The sequence below is a fragment of the Scaptodrosophila lebanonensis genome, unplaced genomic scaffold (assembly GCF_003285725.1).
Source record: "Scaptodrosophila lebanonensis strain 11010-0011.00,11010-0021.00 unplaced genomic scaffold, SlebRS2 tig00000089-arrow-pilon, whole genome shotgun sequence".
In the NCBI taxonomy this organism is placed as follows: Eukaryota; Metazoa; Arthropoda; class Insecta; order Diptera; family Drosophilidae; genus Scaptodrosophila; species Scaptodrosophila lebanonensis.
In genome coordinates, this window is record NW_022060565.1 from 1,573,578 (window position 1) to 1,589,287 (window position 15,710).

The 15,710-nt window shown below is 38.8% G+C and overlaps 4 protein-coding genes across 5 annotated transcripts; all 4 read left to right on the top strand.

Moving 5' to 3' along the window:
- Positions 1-911: 911 nt before the first annotated feature.
- LOC115626928 lies at positions 912-3,024 on the top strand. Its single transcript, XM_030522435.1, has 3 exons — positions 912-1,115; positions 2,227-2,347; positions 2,809-3,024. The coding sequence occupies exons 1-3, from the start codon at positions 935-937 to the stop codon at positions 2,930-2,932; spliced, it is 426 nt and encodes a 141-aa protein (XP_030378295.1). The 5' UTR covers positions 912-934; the 3' UTR covers positions 2,933-3,024.
- Positions 3,025-7,094: 4,070 nt separating this feature from the next.
- LOC115626750 lies at positions 7,095-10,354 on the top strand. The gene is made up of 5 exons (XM_030522202.1): positions 7,095-7,255; positions 7,315-7,359; positions 7,423-7,510; positions 7,570-7,652; positions 10,193-10,354. The coding sequence occupies exons 1-5, from the start codon at positions 7,192-7,194 to the stop codon at positions 10,234-10,236; spliced, it is 324 nt and encodes a 107-aa protein (XP_030378062.1). The 5' UTR covers positions 7,095-7,191; the 3' UTR covers positions 10,237-10,354.
- On the top strand, positions 7,659-10,184 carry LOC115626748 (flocculation protein FLO11-like). The gene has a single exon (XM_030522201.1). It carries the CDS (start codon positions 7,949-7,951, stop codon positions 10,151-10,153), a length of 2,205 nt encoding a protein of 734 aa, XP_030378061.1. The 5' UTR covers positions 7,659-7,948; the 3' UTR covers positions 10,154-10,184.
- A 555-nt stretch (positions 10,355-10,909) lies between the features above and the next one.
- Positions 10,910-11,828, top strand: LOC115626886 (uncharacterized protein CG1552). 2 transcript variants are annotated; one of them, XM_030522395.1, is made up of 3 exons: positions 10,910-11,076; positions 11,144-11,297; positions 11,432-11,828. In XM_030522395.1, the coding sequence occupies exons 1-3, from the start codon at positions 10,932-10,934 to the stop codon at positions 11,661-11,663; spliced, it is 531 nt and encodes a 176-aa protein (XP_030378255.1). In that variant the 5' UTR covers positions 10,910-10,931; the 3' UTR covers positions 11,664-11,828. The 2 variants fall into 2 exon arrangements, with proteins under 2 accessions (XP_030378255.1, XP_030378256.1); XM_030522396.1 differs by having other exon boundaries at positions 11,144-11,258.
- The last annotated feature ends 3,882 nt before the right edge of the window (positions 11,829-15,710 follow it).

Below are 15,710 nucleotides of genomic sequence, written 5' to 3' on the forward strand. Positions count from 1 at the left end.
TGTTAAAAATAGCACAATAAAACTTGCTACAAATTATGAGTTACCGCCCCTAAAGCTATATCGCTGTGGATGGGCACGTCGAGAGGCGAATGGTCGGTTGGAGAGACGAACAAACTGTCAAACAGGCAGACGAACATTCAGACGAACATTCAGATGAACATTCAGATGAACATTCAGACGAAAGACATAAAGACATGGAGACAGACAGGCACACAGACAGTCAAACAAATACATAAAATAGAGGTGCTGGTGGTGGCGGTGATGCCCACCCCCAGCTGACTGTGGTGGTGTCAGAATGACTGCCTGACTGATTGACTAACGCAAAATATGAAAAAGCGGACTGCCTTTCAGAGCAGCGACATAAAAGGTGTCAACAGTTCCCATCCAAGTGAGGTGAAGTGAGACTAAGGCAAGCGATACACCAGTATAAGCTCCGACTGTGGGCTCTGAGGTGGGCCACTATTGCCCGCCTGGGGTTACTTGTAATCGCATTAAAGCTCACCCACACGCCATACAAGCACACACACACACACATAGAACAGAGACACACACGCACACCCACACCAATACACCCACCAATACATTAAAGTGATATAATTTATCAATTGGCATCAATTTAGGTAAACAACTCAACTTTCGCAGTAGGGGTCTACGGGAAAAAAGTAACTTGTATCATTTCTTTGGTGTTTTTCATTTCGATTTGCTGCTGTCTTAATGCTGCGTATGCCGCACGCTCCTTTATCATTGTCAAATACATATGCATTTATAAATTTGTATGTTTTTATTTTTTTATTTTTTTACGCGTAATTGTCATACGGGTAGCGACCACAGCTGCGGCAGCGACTGCGACTCACGCGAGGTTTCGTTAGACGTTTGGTTTGACTTGTGGGCCACAGTTAAAAAGCGCGACGGCACCAAAAAAACCACAGCAGCAATGGCGACCTGTAGCAGTTTTCATGATTGTTATGCAACGGCCAAATCGATATCAACAAAAGCAACCATAATTACAGCAAGAACACCAATTATAACAGCAATAAATACGCGGAAAAGCACAACAACGATTGCATTTATTTTGTTATTAATTTTATGCTGTTTATGTGATTACAATAATGGAAGTACGTGCCGAGCGCGCAAACAATCGAACTAGCGCCAATTAATAGTTTTATATATCGTGTATCTGTATCTGTATATGTATTTGTTTTCAATTTATTTATTTATTTCCCCGAAATACAATATCAAGTGTGTGTTCATAGGTGTGTGTTGGCATGAGCAAATGCAATCAAAATTAGCAAGCAAGCAAATTTCATTTAAATATCATTTGTGTACGCGTCCATAGTGCGTATGCGTGTTATTCTTGTGCCATTTCATCAATATAAGTAGTAGTTCTACCTAGCGATTAGTAAGTAGTAATCGTGAGGTTCATAATCAATTTGCAATGGAAACACCGTTTGCGTGAACAATTTGGACTGTTTTTTTTTTTTTTAAGTTTTTTGAACAAAAGGTTTCCCTCGCTATATATGTTTTTTTTTTTTTAGTTTTTAATTGTATGTGAAAATAATACATTGTATATTTATATATACTTGTACCGTTTCTTTTTTTTTTGTTGGCCATAGAAAAAATGTGTGCACAGCTGCAGGACATCGGTTTTATATGCAATTGCGTAGCAATCACAAAAACTAGAAAACATGTGCTTATCAAATTTGCATATAATTGCAATGCAACAAATACTTTATGTTTTAAAAATTGCGTATACGCCGTGCTGCGACTTTATGCCACATTTTATGGCACGCCTACAAGTAACCGATATTTTTTAAGCAGAGTCTGTGAAGTGAAAATATGCATTAAATATCCATATTGATGTGCGCAGAAAATATCGTTATATAACTGCTGGAAATTTGTAACAATATGTTTTTCTTTGTACCATCAACCGTAATTGCATTTATAAATCAATTTTGCAACTCGTTAAAGCTAAAAAAAACATAAAAATATATATGTAAACACACACACACACACACACACACACTGCACATGGCAGAAATTGTTGTTGCAATCAACATTTTTAAATTTGTTGATTTAGTTCGTTGATATGCCACAGGGGGAGAAATCCTCATCCTCGTGGCCTCTCCCTTTACGAGTATTATTGATTGGCATATGGTTTAGCTTTAAGACTTGAGTCCTTCTATGCCATATTCTGCTCCACTAATTCTCATACCATTCGATTTACAGGCTGGGCCTCACAGTGCTGGAAAAAACACAACTCCGGTTCGATACAGACGCCAGACGGTGAATTTAAGCGCCCGTTTGGCATACTCTGCACATATCGTTGCTTTCTCTGGTTTCCGCCAATGTAAGTTATGCGAAGCATTTCAGTCGGTCACTCACTCCTACACGCAGCCAAACACACAGCCATACAAACAGCCATACACACACCCTACACACACCCTACATATAATTTGCAATTTATGCATGCCTCTGTTATTTTCTAGTGTGAATTGCATTTTAAAATAAACTTGAGTCCGCCTTTGTTTTTATATTTATTTTCATTTTCATTTTTATTTGTATTTTCTTTGTTCCTTTGCTGCACTGTGCTCGGGACTGGCATTTGAATTGCATAACAATTAAAATGGCTGCCAGCATTGTTTGTGGTCTGGTGCGAGAGTTGCCACTGCTGATGCTGTCGAAATAAATATTTCAACAATGTTTTGTTTTGTGTGCTTCCTTTTTATTTCTGGTGTTCGTTCGGTGCTCTTGATTTCTATTTTTTGCTTATACCAACTATCCCTTTATGTGTTTGCTTTTTGCTTGCAGTTATCCGTACTGTGAATTCATATTCGATTTGCGTTTATCGAGGCACTTCACATCGTTTCCGGACTGCTATGAGATACGATGCAATGAGACGTTTTCATTTTTCGGAGGAGAGCAAAATCTCTAATACTTTTTCTAAACTTAAATGTATTTTTTTTAATATCTGTATATTTATGTGAATATTTGTATGCCTAAATAAATCGGTGTGTGGAAAATATATTTACTTACTTTAAAGAAACTATATATTTCGAAGTTAAGCTAATTCGGTGCCAGATTTGAGATACTATTTATTTTTTTGGTTGTTGAAAGAGTAAGTACGACACTTAAATTTCAATATTGCACAATATACAAGTAGAATATAAAATAAAAGCTAATAAAACATGACCACTGTTTACAGTTATAAAGTGTGTATATTTTGACTTAACGTAAATGAACAATATTATTGTGAAGTGTACAATATTATTGTTCTTTGGCTAAACAAATACGAAATATTCGTGTTTCTCAAAATATATAGTTCTTAGGACTATTCTATGATGTTTTTTGTTTTCTGAAGCACTCCAATATTTGATGCATCTTATTAACAAGTGCAGTTGAAAGGCAAATACTTGTAAGTATTTATTGCGCGAAACCTTTTGAAATATAAAAATGTAGGCATTTGGTTGATTACATCCATTTTAAAAATTGTTCAGTATTAATATTTGAATAATTGGAAACACTATTTAATGAAGTCAAAATCCGCTAATAATTAGCAACAATCAATATATCTTGACCTATTTACGTTTGGAAGAATACAAGTTCATGAAATATATTGGAAGCCATAAATTTGCTAGTTCCATTTTGAAATCTGGCTTAGAACCATATTAAAGTACGACGTAATATTTTATTATAAATGAACAAGGTTTTCGATATGCGCAGTTTGTGAAAAAGTCACTCAGAGACATATTTCCGATGTTAAAATATATAAATTTGTGCTATCAGTATTCAAAATAGGTTTTACAATGGTAAACAAATTATTTATTATCTATTAACTTCTTCGAGCTATAGCTTGATTTTATTAAATTGAGAAAAATACTTCTGCATTTTCAACAGTTTTTTGCAGGGACTGCAATCATTATGTGTTATTAAAAAAATTACAAAATAATGATTATTTTTTAATTTTATTAATTCGCTCACAGTTTAATGATTAGTTTTGAGTTTTACTTTAAAAATTAACCAATAATCATTATTGATGAGCAAAAAAATAAAACTGATAAATTAATGATTATTCTTTGAGTTTTATTTTTGATCAAAAAAAGCTCAAATTTTGTCTGTTTCATAAGGATTAAGGACAAAATTTATATATATCCTTTATCAGTGAGTCAAGGCGAACATTTTTAATTAATTAATTTTTTTTAATTCACAAAAAAATTTAATTTTTTCAAATTTTATTTTTATTTCATTAAATATTATCTTTAACTATTAATTATTTAATTTTACAATTTAGTCCTAGCTTTGGAGCTGTAAACTTGTCTTATTGGGCCATGCTATACTATTTTTTAATGATCCTATTTCTATCCTATATCTATGCCTTTTTTAGCTATGCGTCCATAGTTTTGCATTGAAAGCAGCAGCTTGCTGGCTTATCTAGTTGAATTTTTGCAGGTAGTCTCCAGCCAAATTCTAAAGACGCAGCTTTCATCAGAACATTTATGTTTGCTATCTTTTTCTGCCGACTGCCCTCTGCCAATAGCTTTCTTGTGCCTGTGTATTGAAGTGTTCATTAATTTGTGCCAACCTGCTGGCAATTTCCTTTTGAGCACCTTTAGTTTATTTCCGCTAACTGGTCCTGGCGGCAGGCTACCTATGTATGTATGCATGTATTATAATTAAGCACAACGAGGCGCAAACAAACAAATAAACACAGGGACGGACAAAGCTCAAGGCGCACAAAAACAAAAACAATGCAAAGGCTGGCAGCTGCTTCAAACACCCACAAATATTTGCATACAAATTAGCATTCTAATTGACTTGAGCTGTCGTGCCCAAAAATAAAGTAACCAACCAGCGAACCAGGCGGCTAGCCAGCCAACAACCAGAGAACAGACCAGCCTCAATATCTAAGCATTTATATAACACTATGGTGTGCTTGTACAAGCATGGGAGTGAGAGCCTATGTTTGTATGTGTATGTGTATGTGTTGGTGGTTATTAAACAAAACGCTTTGTTGCACCCAACAGGCGTCCATTGTCTCAAAAACACAAGCAACCCCACCCCTCGCCACACCGCCCCTTTTGCAGTGCCTAGGCGTCGAGTTAATTGTTTGTTTAGTGTCATAAAAATACAGTTTACGCCTTTCACAACATCTCCACCAACCAAGCAATCAAAGAAAAGCGAACTGTGCCCGAAACGTTGACTATGGGATACCTTTTTTCTCCCACGATCTGTTATAAAAAGAGCTTACAATTTTCAAGTGGACCCCTATTGTTTTCGGCCAGACGGTTTTAGAATTTGCAAACACGCGCTTTATATACAAATTGTGGTTAATGCTTAAATGATTTCCATTTCTGAAAATCATTTGTTTTTTCTATGGCTAAGCAAGAAATGGTCCGATTTTTCCTAATGTCGATAAAGCAAATATTTTACATCAAAATATATAAATAATTTTAGTGAATAAACATTTTCTATTCTATCTATCTTGTCACATATAGTACAAGAGATCTCGAAATAATAAGTTAATTTTGTATCTTAATTTAAAAAAGAAATAATATAATTCTAACTGAAAAACAAACTGGTTACCAAAAGTACTAACAGTGTTTGGATACAATTATTAAAAACAAAAATTTTAATATTTAAGAGTTATTTGTTTTCGAATTTTTGTAGTTCTTCAACCAGTTTAGAAGCATAATTCTTTATATTTGGGTCTCAAATAGCTCTTCTATGTTTTTGGTATGTTTTTTTTGGTAAAACATAGCCTGTCACCTACAACCTGAGCGAAACAATATGTCCTTTAATCATTTGTGTGCTGGGTGTGGAAGCTGAATCACCTGCACGTGCATTGGCCGCCTGTCTTTTGGCAGCGCTGCGGCGTAGCCACAATTACAGATACGGTCACGGTCGCGTCTATAGTGGTGGCTCAAGCGACAAAAGCCACCTGCAAACAAAGAGCCGTCGCAGACAATGTTTGTCGTTGCAAAGTTTTAACTTTTACAAACTTAATTGTAGGGTAGTTGGTCGCAAGCTCGAAGGGGCGGCACGCACAGTCTGAGCTAAATTTAACGCAATGTGGCAGGTGGACCGATGGTGACAGCGACGAACGGATGGCTGGACGGACGATTTGACTGCGGCTGCTTTCAATTTAACGCGCATTGTCCTTTGCAGATAGCTTTGATGCCAGTTGCCCAAAATAGGATTCATTAAGGTGCGGATGGCGAAAGTTCAATTTTTAGACGCTAAGCTACTGATTCAATTGTATATTTCAAAGACATTTCGTTAAAACTACCAAGAAGTTGCCCTTACCCAGTTGTCCTAAGATGCCTTAATGTGTGTTATCTTTGAATTCAAAAACTAAAATACTTACATTTGGATTTGGAGTTTACTGCAAACACCTAAATTTAATAACTACCAGCAGAGTGTATTACGAGCCATGAATGTATCGGTTTCAAGTACTAACCGAATTCACTTCCTTTGGAATTCTGGAATTTTAAAATTTCCAATTCACTCTACAAAAAAACGCAAATTACTAAATTAATATTCAAAAAGGAGTCTTTAAATACAAGTCTAGTGTGGTAGTCTTCAAGTCCGAATTTAAAATTAAAAGCGTAAATGGTGAGGTCCATCGAGTCTGCATTTATTAATCTGCCAATTTGTGCCCGGGATATATGTGCATTACAACCACAAGAACCTCATATCAAGCTAAGTTATAAGCAGCTGGGCGAGTACTTCAACTGCTACGGCAAATAAATATTCAAAATGCAATTACGCATGGAATTTGCCAGTACTTATCGTAACGTTCGCCCACTTGGTCTTTCTTGTTGTTGCTGTTGGCTCTGCAAACTTATTTAACTTTTTACGATGTCATTTGCGAAAGTTTGTAATCATTTTCGTAAGTCGAGTCGACATTTCTTGCGCATACTTCAAAATACGTAGGTACGTACATATGAAAGAAGAAAAAAAGAGGAATTTATTTATATGATTTTTAGAACGTCGCAACTTTGGCGCTCTGCATGTTGCCACGTAAGGCGTCGTGTGCTCATGCCTCTATAAATAAAGCGAGGCTATGGCTGGCGCAGTTACTTCAAAGTTAAGTTCAAAGTACACGGACCAGATCGCACTACACTCTACCTCTCTACTCAGTTAAAGCCAAATTATCAGTTGAAGGACTAGTTCATTCCGTAGGACGAGGACAAAATGAAACTTTTAGTCCTGCCACTCATAGCTCTAATTGCTTATACAAGCATAGCTCAGGCTGCAAGTAAGTATGCTACGTATTTGCGAAACTTGAAATTTATCCACTACTTCCTTCCTTTCTAGAGTCTAAGCCTCAATCATTTTACTGTAAGCGTTTTCAAGCTAGTGGTAAGTTTTTGTTTCTAACAATGCAGTGTCTTTTTCATAACCAGTCTCGATTCTTTTTTTCAGTTGACAATACGGAGCACTTTTGTGAACAGCATTTAGTATTTACTCATAAAAAATGTCAATTTAATTGCTCCGACAACAACTTTCTAAAGTAAGAGTGCACTGGGTGAAGTTTTTGAATAACTAACTTTTAAATTATATATTTAATAGCATCACTAATTGCGATTGGAAATGGACTGGAAAGGACACGTACCCATTATGCAAAGATCTCTACTGCGAGAAATCCCCAACAGGTACAACAACAGTTAGGACGACAAAGAAAACAAAACCAACGAGAACAACAAAAACTACGAGAAAAACTACTGTAAAGACAACCCCAAGACTACCAACAACTACAACTAAACTGACAACTAGTACTGGGACAACATCATCATCAACTACTCATCCGCCGTCAACTGGATACTCTACATTAAGTTCCAGTGTAAGCACTGAGTCATCGCCTGCTTTCAGTGGCTCCACAATAAACGGATCAACAGTTATTCAAAGTTCAACGGCGACTATCTCATCAACAACTGCTCCAACTCAGCCCATGTCTACATCTAGTGAACATACGCCTCAAGATTCTACTTCAACAAGTACTCACACTTCACATATCCCCACTGAGTTGTCATCTTCGAGTTCTAGCCTAAGCACTGAGTCTTCATCCACTCCTAGTAGGCCAACACCAAATGAATCAACCAAAGCCACAAGCTTACCTTCAGAAATCCCCAATGAGTTGTCATCTTCGAGTTCCAGCCTAAGCACTGAGTCTTCACTCATTCCCCGTTGGTCAACACCAAATGGATCAACCACAGCCACAAGCTTACCTTCAGAAATCCCTACTGAGTTGTCATCTTCGAGTTCCAACCTAAGCACTGAGTCTTCACCCATTCCCCGTTGGTCAACACCAAATGGATCAACCACAGCCACAAGCTTACCTTCAGAAATCCCCACTGAGCTGTCATCTTCGAGTTCCAGCCTAAGCACTGAGTCTTCACCCATTCCCCGTTGGTCAACACCAAATGGATCAACCACAGCCACAAGCTTATCTTCAGAAATCCCTACTGAGTTGTCATCTTCGAGTTCCAACCTAAGCACTGAGTCTTCACCCATTCCCCGTTGGTCAACACCAAATGGATCAACCACAGCCACAAGCTTACCTTCAGAAATCCCCACTGAGCTGTCATCTTCGAGTTCCAGCCTAAGCACTGAGTCTTCACCCATTCCCCGTTGGTCAACACCAAATGGATCAACCACAGCCACAAGCTTATCTTCAGAAATCCCTACTGAGTTGTCATCTTCGAGTTCCAACCTAAGCACTGAGTCTTCACCCATTCCCCGTTGGTCAACACCAAATGGATCAACCACAGTCACAAGCTTACCTTCAGAAATCCCCACTGAGTTGTCATCTTCGAGTTCCAGCCTAAGCACTGAATCTTCACCCATTCCCCGTTGGTCAACACCAAATGAATCAACCACAGCCACAAGCTTACCTTCAGAAATCCCCACTGAGTTGTCATCTTCGAGTTCTAGCCTAAGCACTGAGTCTTCATCCACTCCTAGTAGACCAACACCAAATGAATCAACCAAAGCCACAAGCTTACCTTCAGAAATCCCCAATGAGTTGTCATCTTCGAGTTCCAGCCTAAGCACTGAGTCTTCACCCATTCCCCGTTGGTCAACACCAAATGGATCAACCACAGCCACAAGCTTACCTTCAGAAATCCCCACTGAGCTGTCATCTTCGAGTTCCAACCTAAGCACTGAGTCTTCACCCATTCCCCGTTGGTCAACACCAAATGGATCAACCACAGCCACAAGCTTACCTTCAGAAATCCCTACTGAGTTGTCATCTTCGAGTTCCAACCTAAGCACTGAGTCTTCACCCATTCCCCGTTGGTCAACACCAAATGGATCAACCACAGCCACAAGCTTACCTTCAGAAATCCCCACTGAGCTGTCATCTTCGAGTTCCAGCCTAAGCACTGAGTCTTCACCCATTCCCCGTTGGTCAACACCAAATGGATCAACTACAGTCACAAGCTTACCTTCAGAAATCCCTACTGAGTTGTCATCTTCGAGTTCCAACCTAAGCACTGAGTCTTCACCCATTCCCCGTTGGTCAACACCAAATGGATCAACCACAGCCACAAGCTTACCTTCAGAAATCCCCACTGAGCTGTCCTCTTCGAGTTCCAGCCTAAGCACTGAGTCTTCACCCATTCCCCGTTGGTCAACACCAAATGGATCAACCACAGCCACAAGCTTACCTTCAGAAATCCCTACTGAGTTGTCATCTTCGAGTTCCAACCTAAGCACGGAGTCTTCACCCATTCCCAGTGGATCAACTCCAAATGGATCACGCCCGGCCACTAGCATATCTTCAGAAATCCCTACCGAGCTGTCATCTTCCAGTCCCAGATTGAACACTGAGTCTTCACCCACTCCTAGTAGGCCAACACCAGATGGATCAACCACAGTCACAAGCTTATCTTCAGAAATCTCTACTAAGCTCTCATCTTTGAGTTCCAGCTTAAGCACTGAGCCGTCATTTACTTCCATTGGCTCTACAGGTAGATGTACCAATAAATCACCTGTGACCTCAGGGGTGACAGAGGCTTCTAGCGAGACAACTGCCGCAACAACTGATGGTACATCTTCTCATTGGACTGATTGGACAAAAACAGATACGAACTTACCGATTATATCAACTACTTATTCCACAACCACAAATTGTAGAATTGTGTGTGAATAAATTTAGCTTAGGTCTAATTTTCGGTTTTAATTTTTACAGGCCCAATACCTGACTTGACATCCGAAGAAGACGAAGTAGTATGATACGATTAGCATTGGTCTGTTTTAATTAGGTATTCAAGATATGTGGGGATTTGGGATAGGTAGAGTTAAGTAGTTGTAATCTTTTGAAACAATATAAATAATAATATTGAAAAAAGTACATTTCCTTTGTTTCTTCCATTCGATGGCGCATAAGTAAATGACTTGCGTCGGGGTATGGTTGGTCTTGACACTATTTACTTACACTATTTGGGGGCAGCTATCACGTGAACCATTGTACTCGCACCACATATCCGTACGTATTATGGTGGTGTGTGATTAATCATTGTTTTTACTGTCTCTACTGTTGGTACTGGCTCATGTAAAACGCAAAATTTTGCATTGCAATTTTTTTCTTGATTTAATCAAACGCCACAACGCTAATTTAACTACACATAGCCACCCACCCATACACATAGTATACTCGAACACAATCCCAATCCCATGCGATGTTAAATTTAAACAAATGAACTTGCAAGACACACAGCGAAATAACAGCGGCAACGACAAGCTCTAAAACGCAATACATTGCGTATACGTAATGTTGTACATTTTCATGTGGCTGTGATGAAGGAATGGAAAGAAAAGGGAAGAGATCGGGCGGAATGGGGAGCATTGTGCACAACGATTTGTTCGCTTGCTGGGAATTGTGGTGTGAGTTTAGCGCGTAGTTCATACGCGCCAGCCGCCTCAACAAAATGTACAAGCTACACTCGGTGCTTTGGGTATGCCTGTGCCTGGCTAGCTGCCTGGGCTTTGGCCAGTTCCATATGAAGCACTATCAGCTGCAACGAAACTATAATACTCCCGATGATTCCGGCGAGGATGACAATAGCGTATTACGTAAGTAGTTTTGAAAGGTTCGACCACCCGTGGTGCCTAATGCTGCTCAAAAAATATATTTTCACAGGCACCTATCGTCGCTGCATGTGGGAGCAGTCGAAGTTTTTGCCACGTCGCCTCGTCCTGCTTAGCCTGTGCTCGAATCTGTTCTGTGAGAACAACCAAATCATGCCGCGTTCCAGGTCTATTTTCGTAGTGGAAAAAATGTCTAGACCGAATGAGTAGTGCACACTTTTTAGTAGATCTTTTTATTACCTCATGACATTGAACCTACTAATTTGCCACGTTCTGGCTTCTCTGTCTCTTCTCTTCCCATCTTCTTTTTTGTTTGTGTGTGTGTGTGTATTCATTGCAGCTGCCTGGACATCTTGCCCGAGCAGTGCGAACAAGGCGATGAGGAGGAGCTGATGTACAAGCCTTTTCCCGACTGTTGTCCGGTCTACTGCAATCTGAAGCGCCGCATGCAACGTCTGCGCACCATGCACTTCCGGCATCGCATGCTGCGCAACATGCAGCAACAGCAGAAGGGCAGCGATGAGAGTGTGGGCAGCGCTCTGCTGAGTGAATTTGGCATCAACCACTACTAGACGTAGGCGTTATGTTAAGCCTTATTTTTTTTTGTTCCATGTTATGTTTTATGTACAAGTACTATAAGTCATATTTTTTATGGTATACGAGTGCTCGTATGTGTCCGGAATGTAAAGTTTTTCAAGGCGAGAATTATATTCGAACTTATTGTTTGAGGCAGCATATAACAAGGTGTACGTATAAGGAACACGAGTCCCTTATTGCTAAGTGGCACGCCTGCTTCTGTCTAGACGCTGCACAAATACTTGACAAACTAACTTGATAATGTTTGGCAAATTTGCTGCTGCAATTTCTTGGCCCAGCTCCGCAAAAATTTCATTCAAGCAGTGCAAGGATTGCGCCGTTGCCTTTGGGCTTTCATGGCAGCCGCAAAACTTTTCTGACTGCCTGCACTTGGGCGACAGTTGGCCACGGACGACAGTTCGCAGTTGGACTCTTGTCTGTGGGGGGGGGCATTGGGCGATGGGGTGCCAAGTGGCGTCAAGTGGCCGTGTCTGGTCGCCGTCAAGTTATTGCCGCTCAGGCTTACAAAATTGAGTGGCAATCCGTGCATATACGTATAGTCTTAGCTGCTCATTAGAAATGGGCGAGTCAATGGCTGGCCTGCTGGTGGTTGTGTCCTGTTTTCAATTATCCCCACGCTATTTGCATTTTTACCTTGGCTTTTTGCCTTTTAATTGCATATAGCTTTTGTCTTGGTGCCTTGCTTTATCATTTCCGGTCTACGCTTTAAACACACGCCACACCATCATCATTTTTTATATTTTATGCTATCGTCGCTTATCTTTTTAACACTTTTACGTGCCCAGGCAGCGCAACGCTTGCTGCCTGCGTCTGTCTTCATTTTTATCTGAAAACAAGCAATAAATTTTATTTTAATAAGCAACACTTTTGATAGCGTTGCACCACAGCCAGCGCCAAGCTGTGCAATGCTTCGCCCATTGTTGTTGCTGCTGTCGCACTGGGCCACTAGCTCTTCGCGTTGCAGCCTTATCCTTCCACCGCTGGATGTGCTGCTGCATGTGGCGCAGAAGTAAATACAAAAGATACTCAGCGTCATCAACGTAGCGGGCTCTACTGCCATAACATTGTGCCATGCCCAGTGGCGTCTCGGGGCGGGATACACCGACATTTCTGTGCAGCAGGGGTAGAAAGAAGCTGTAATCGCGAGAAAGAGTTGCCTACTTTCAGGCTGCGAAATAATCTTATGCCGATGGGGTGATGTGATATACATACTATATAGAAGTCTATAGATTCGATTCACTTAAAATTTGCGTTATTGTTTCCTTATTTCAGTGATTACTTAATTTGCGTAAAGTAAGCTTTTTACACTCAGTTGTTGCTCCATAAATGTTTAAATAATGCACATTGTTTAGATAAAGTACAAATAGCTTTAAATGAATGGGACCCAAATGATAAGGGAAAAGTAATCATGCTTATATACTAATTGCAGTCCACATACTCGTACGTATTAGGCTTATACATATAAGGCTGGTGACATTTCATTAACAAGATAAAGTTCTTTACATAAGCTCTGTGACGAATAGTGGATATTTGTATAACAAGGCTGCCAGTTCCCATTATAGGCACGCCAATGTCTCTGGCTGTGTGTCGCTGCCTAAAACCCCCAACCCTTTCATAAGCCCCCAACACAACTTACCAGCCGTCCTGCCTGCTTCGTTTACTTTGTGCGGCTATATCCTGCCGTTGCACTTCCTCTTGTTTCTTGAAGGTCTCTCTTATTTTTTTGTGTGTATTGTAAGCGCAGCATAAAGGCAGCTAGCTCATTGTGTTGATGTTGATGTTGGTGCCGTTGTTGTTGTTGTTGTTATGGTGGTGTGGCGCCTTGCCGGGCTGCCGGCCTGGCTGCGTTGTCCTGGTCGACAGAGCTGTCCTGGTCGTTGTTGTTGTTGTTTTTACTTTGTTGCACTTTGAAGATTATTGCACAATGCAATTTATATTTATCGTTCACTTTTAGTTGTTGCTGTTCCCTGTTCCCTGTTGTTTTTGTTTCATTTATGCTCGTACATATACATACATATGTTCGTGTGGGTGTGCGGCAAAGCGGGCTAAGGGGGTGTATGCGTGTATGTATGTATAAGTGTAGAGCTCCTGCCACTATCGTTGAGCGCTTATAGTTATGGCCCATCGTACAAACGTGCACATGTTGCTGCCTCTGGCATTGCTGGTTCTGGACTCTGGAGTCTAGACTGCAGCCCGCAACTTGTAACTGCCAACGAGCCATACGACTACCTATATACAAAGCCCATGGACATACATACATACATACATACATACATAGATATATGTATGGAAGCTTGCTGGTCCTTTATCTCTGCCTGTTTATGTTTTTCTTCTATTTTTCTACAGACAATGATTATGAAATGAAGAAATTCAATGCATTCTTAATAATGTTTGCGTTTTTATAACCATATATATATAAACAGACACCAATATGTATATGGGTATGCATACGTATAGTAAATATCTGTTTTATTTAAGCAGCTCTGAATGGATGTGTACGAGTATTTGTGTCAGTGTGTGTGTGTGTGTGTGTGTGTATTTATATAGTCTGTCTTTTTGATAGCGTGTAAATGTTTAAATTGCCAACAGTGATGTGTAAAGTGGCCGGACAATGATACTTGTTGAACAAACGTTGTGGTCGAGCAACTAAATGATATATTATGATAGCCATTAAATTCATTTTCCATTAGTTATTACTCGTGCGGTATACATTTTTTATGAAGAGCAATTGTTTACGTAATAAAGAGCTAGATTTCACATTAAATATGAGTGTGCTTTTATGATTTTTATGAGGCGTTGTCTTAGCCAATTATACGAGCTTATTTTACATCAGCCACTACAATTATTGCGGTATCAACTGGTACATAATTATCGTATGTTATGAGCATTGGAGCTTGCATTATTATTTAAAGGAGTTGGGTTAGTAAATTCCTAAGGTGATATTATAATTCATGTCACATACAACATTACAACTATTTAGAAACTCATTATCATTGTGTATTGCCATAGGAGCGGTATTTGCTGTCATAGCAGGGTTTATTTATTTATACCCGCTATTAAAAGGGTTAACATTAACTTTAAAATGATGTAGCAATTTATTTGATATTTATTGGAATAAATTTAACATTTTTCATTTATCTGGACGGTACTATTTTAGTCCCTCATTTAAGAATTTTACTTTTATTAAAAAAATGTATGCTTACATGAGCTAATATTCGAGTAGGTCTTCAGAATATCGTTCTTCTCCTTTAATAGAACAATTCGATTTTATTATGATATTTTTTATTTTTATGTTTTGGTAATAAATATTGTATATCAATAGTAGATTTATATCTACATTTGAAATAATTACCTACAAATGACAAATGAAATGAAAAATAATTGATTGATCTGAAGTATGTATTTACAAACTTTTGCTTTGTCATATCAGTTAACAATATTTAGCTCTCATTATGCTTCATTACTGCTTAATAAAAACACATAATGAAAAAGTTGAAATTGATTTAATTTAAATAATATATCTTGCACATCCACTAAAGAACAAATAGGGATTCACAATATAAATAGCCATGAAGACCGAGCCTTAAGCGTGTAACATTTAAATGAACGTTTTTTAAGCAAATTTAAATATAAATTTGAACAATGTTTTAATTTCAATTTTTAAATGGGTACTTTTTGATGGGATTTGGCTTTGCAGTTAATTATTAGACTAAATTTCGTTTTTATGCAATTATAATGGCAATTATAATGGCAGCAAAATGAACATTATTATGGAAAACCCAATGAAGAGAAAACGAGTTTTTTTGAAGAGCTTAACTTTGTTGGAGACATGGAACTCATTTAGTCACTTAAAGAATTCCTTCAGCGCATTGCTAGACATTTAAAAGTTGAAAACGAAAATTGAGTTCAAATGCAACAGCAACAACAATGACAACACAAGGCACAAAAGCAATACACAAAAGTAATATTAGAAGTTGTGTATGCTTTGCTGGTGGACATAGTGCGGACATAGTGGCACAATA

Coding starts and splice junctions, on each gene's coding strand:
- LOC115626928 (XM_030522435.1), top strand. CDS start 935: ATGGCGACCTGTAGCAGTTTTCATGATTGTTATGCAACGGCCAAATCG. Junction 1,116..2,226: donor ATGTGATTACAATAATGGAA/GTACGTGCCGAG, acceptor TTCGATTTACAG/GCTGGGCCTCACAGTGCTGG. Junction 2,348..2,808: donor TTTCTCTGGTTTCCGCCAAT/GTAAGTTATGCG, acceptor TTTTGCTTGCAG/TTATCCGTACTGTGAATTCA.
- LOC115626750 (XM_030522202.1), top strand. CDS start 7,192: ATGAAACTTTTAGTCCTGCCACTCATAGCTCTAATTGCTTATACAAGC. Junction 7,256..7,314: donor AAGCATAGCTCAGGCTGCAA/GTAAGTATGCTA, acceptor CTTCCTTTCTAG/AGTCTAAGCCTCAATCATTT. Junction 7,360..7,422: donor TAAGCGTTTTCAAGCTAGTG/GTAAGTTTTTGT, acceptor TCTTTTTTTCAG/TTGACAATACGGAGCACTTT.
- LOC115626748 (XM_030522201.1), top strand. CDS start 7,949: ATGTCTACATCTAGTGAACATACGCCTCAAGATTCTACTTCAACAAGT.
- LOC115626886 (XM_030522395.1), top strand. CDS start 10,932: ATGTACAAGCTACACTCGGTGCTTTGGGTATGCCTGTGCCTGGCTAGC. Junction 11,077..11,143: donor GGATGACAATAGCGTATTAC/GTAAGTAGTTTT, acceptor ATATTTTCACAG/GCACCTATCGTCGCTGCATG. Junction 11,298..11,431: donor AAAATGTCTAGACCGAATGA/GTAGTGCACACT, acceptor TATTCATTGCAG/CTGCCTGGACATCTTGCCCG.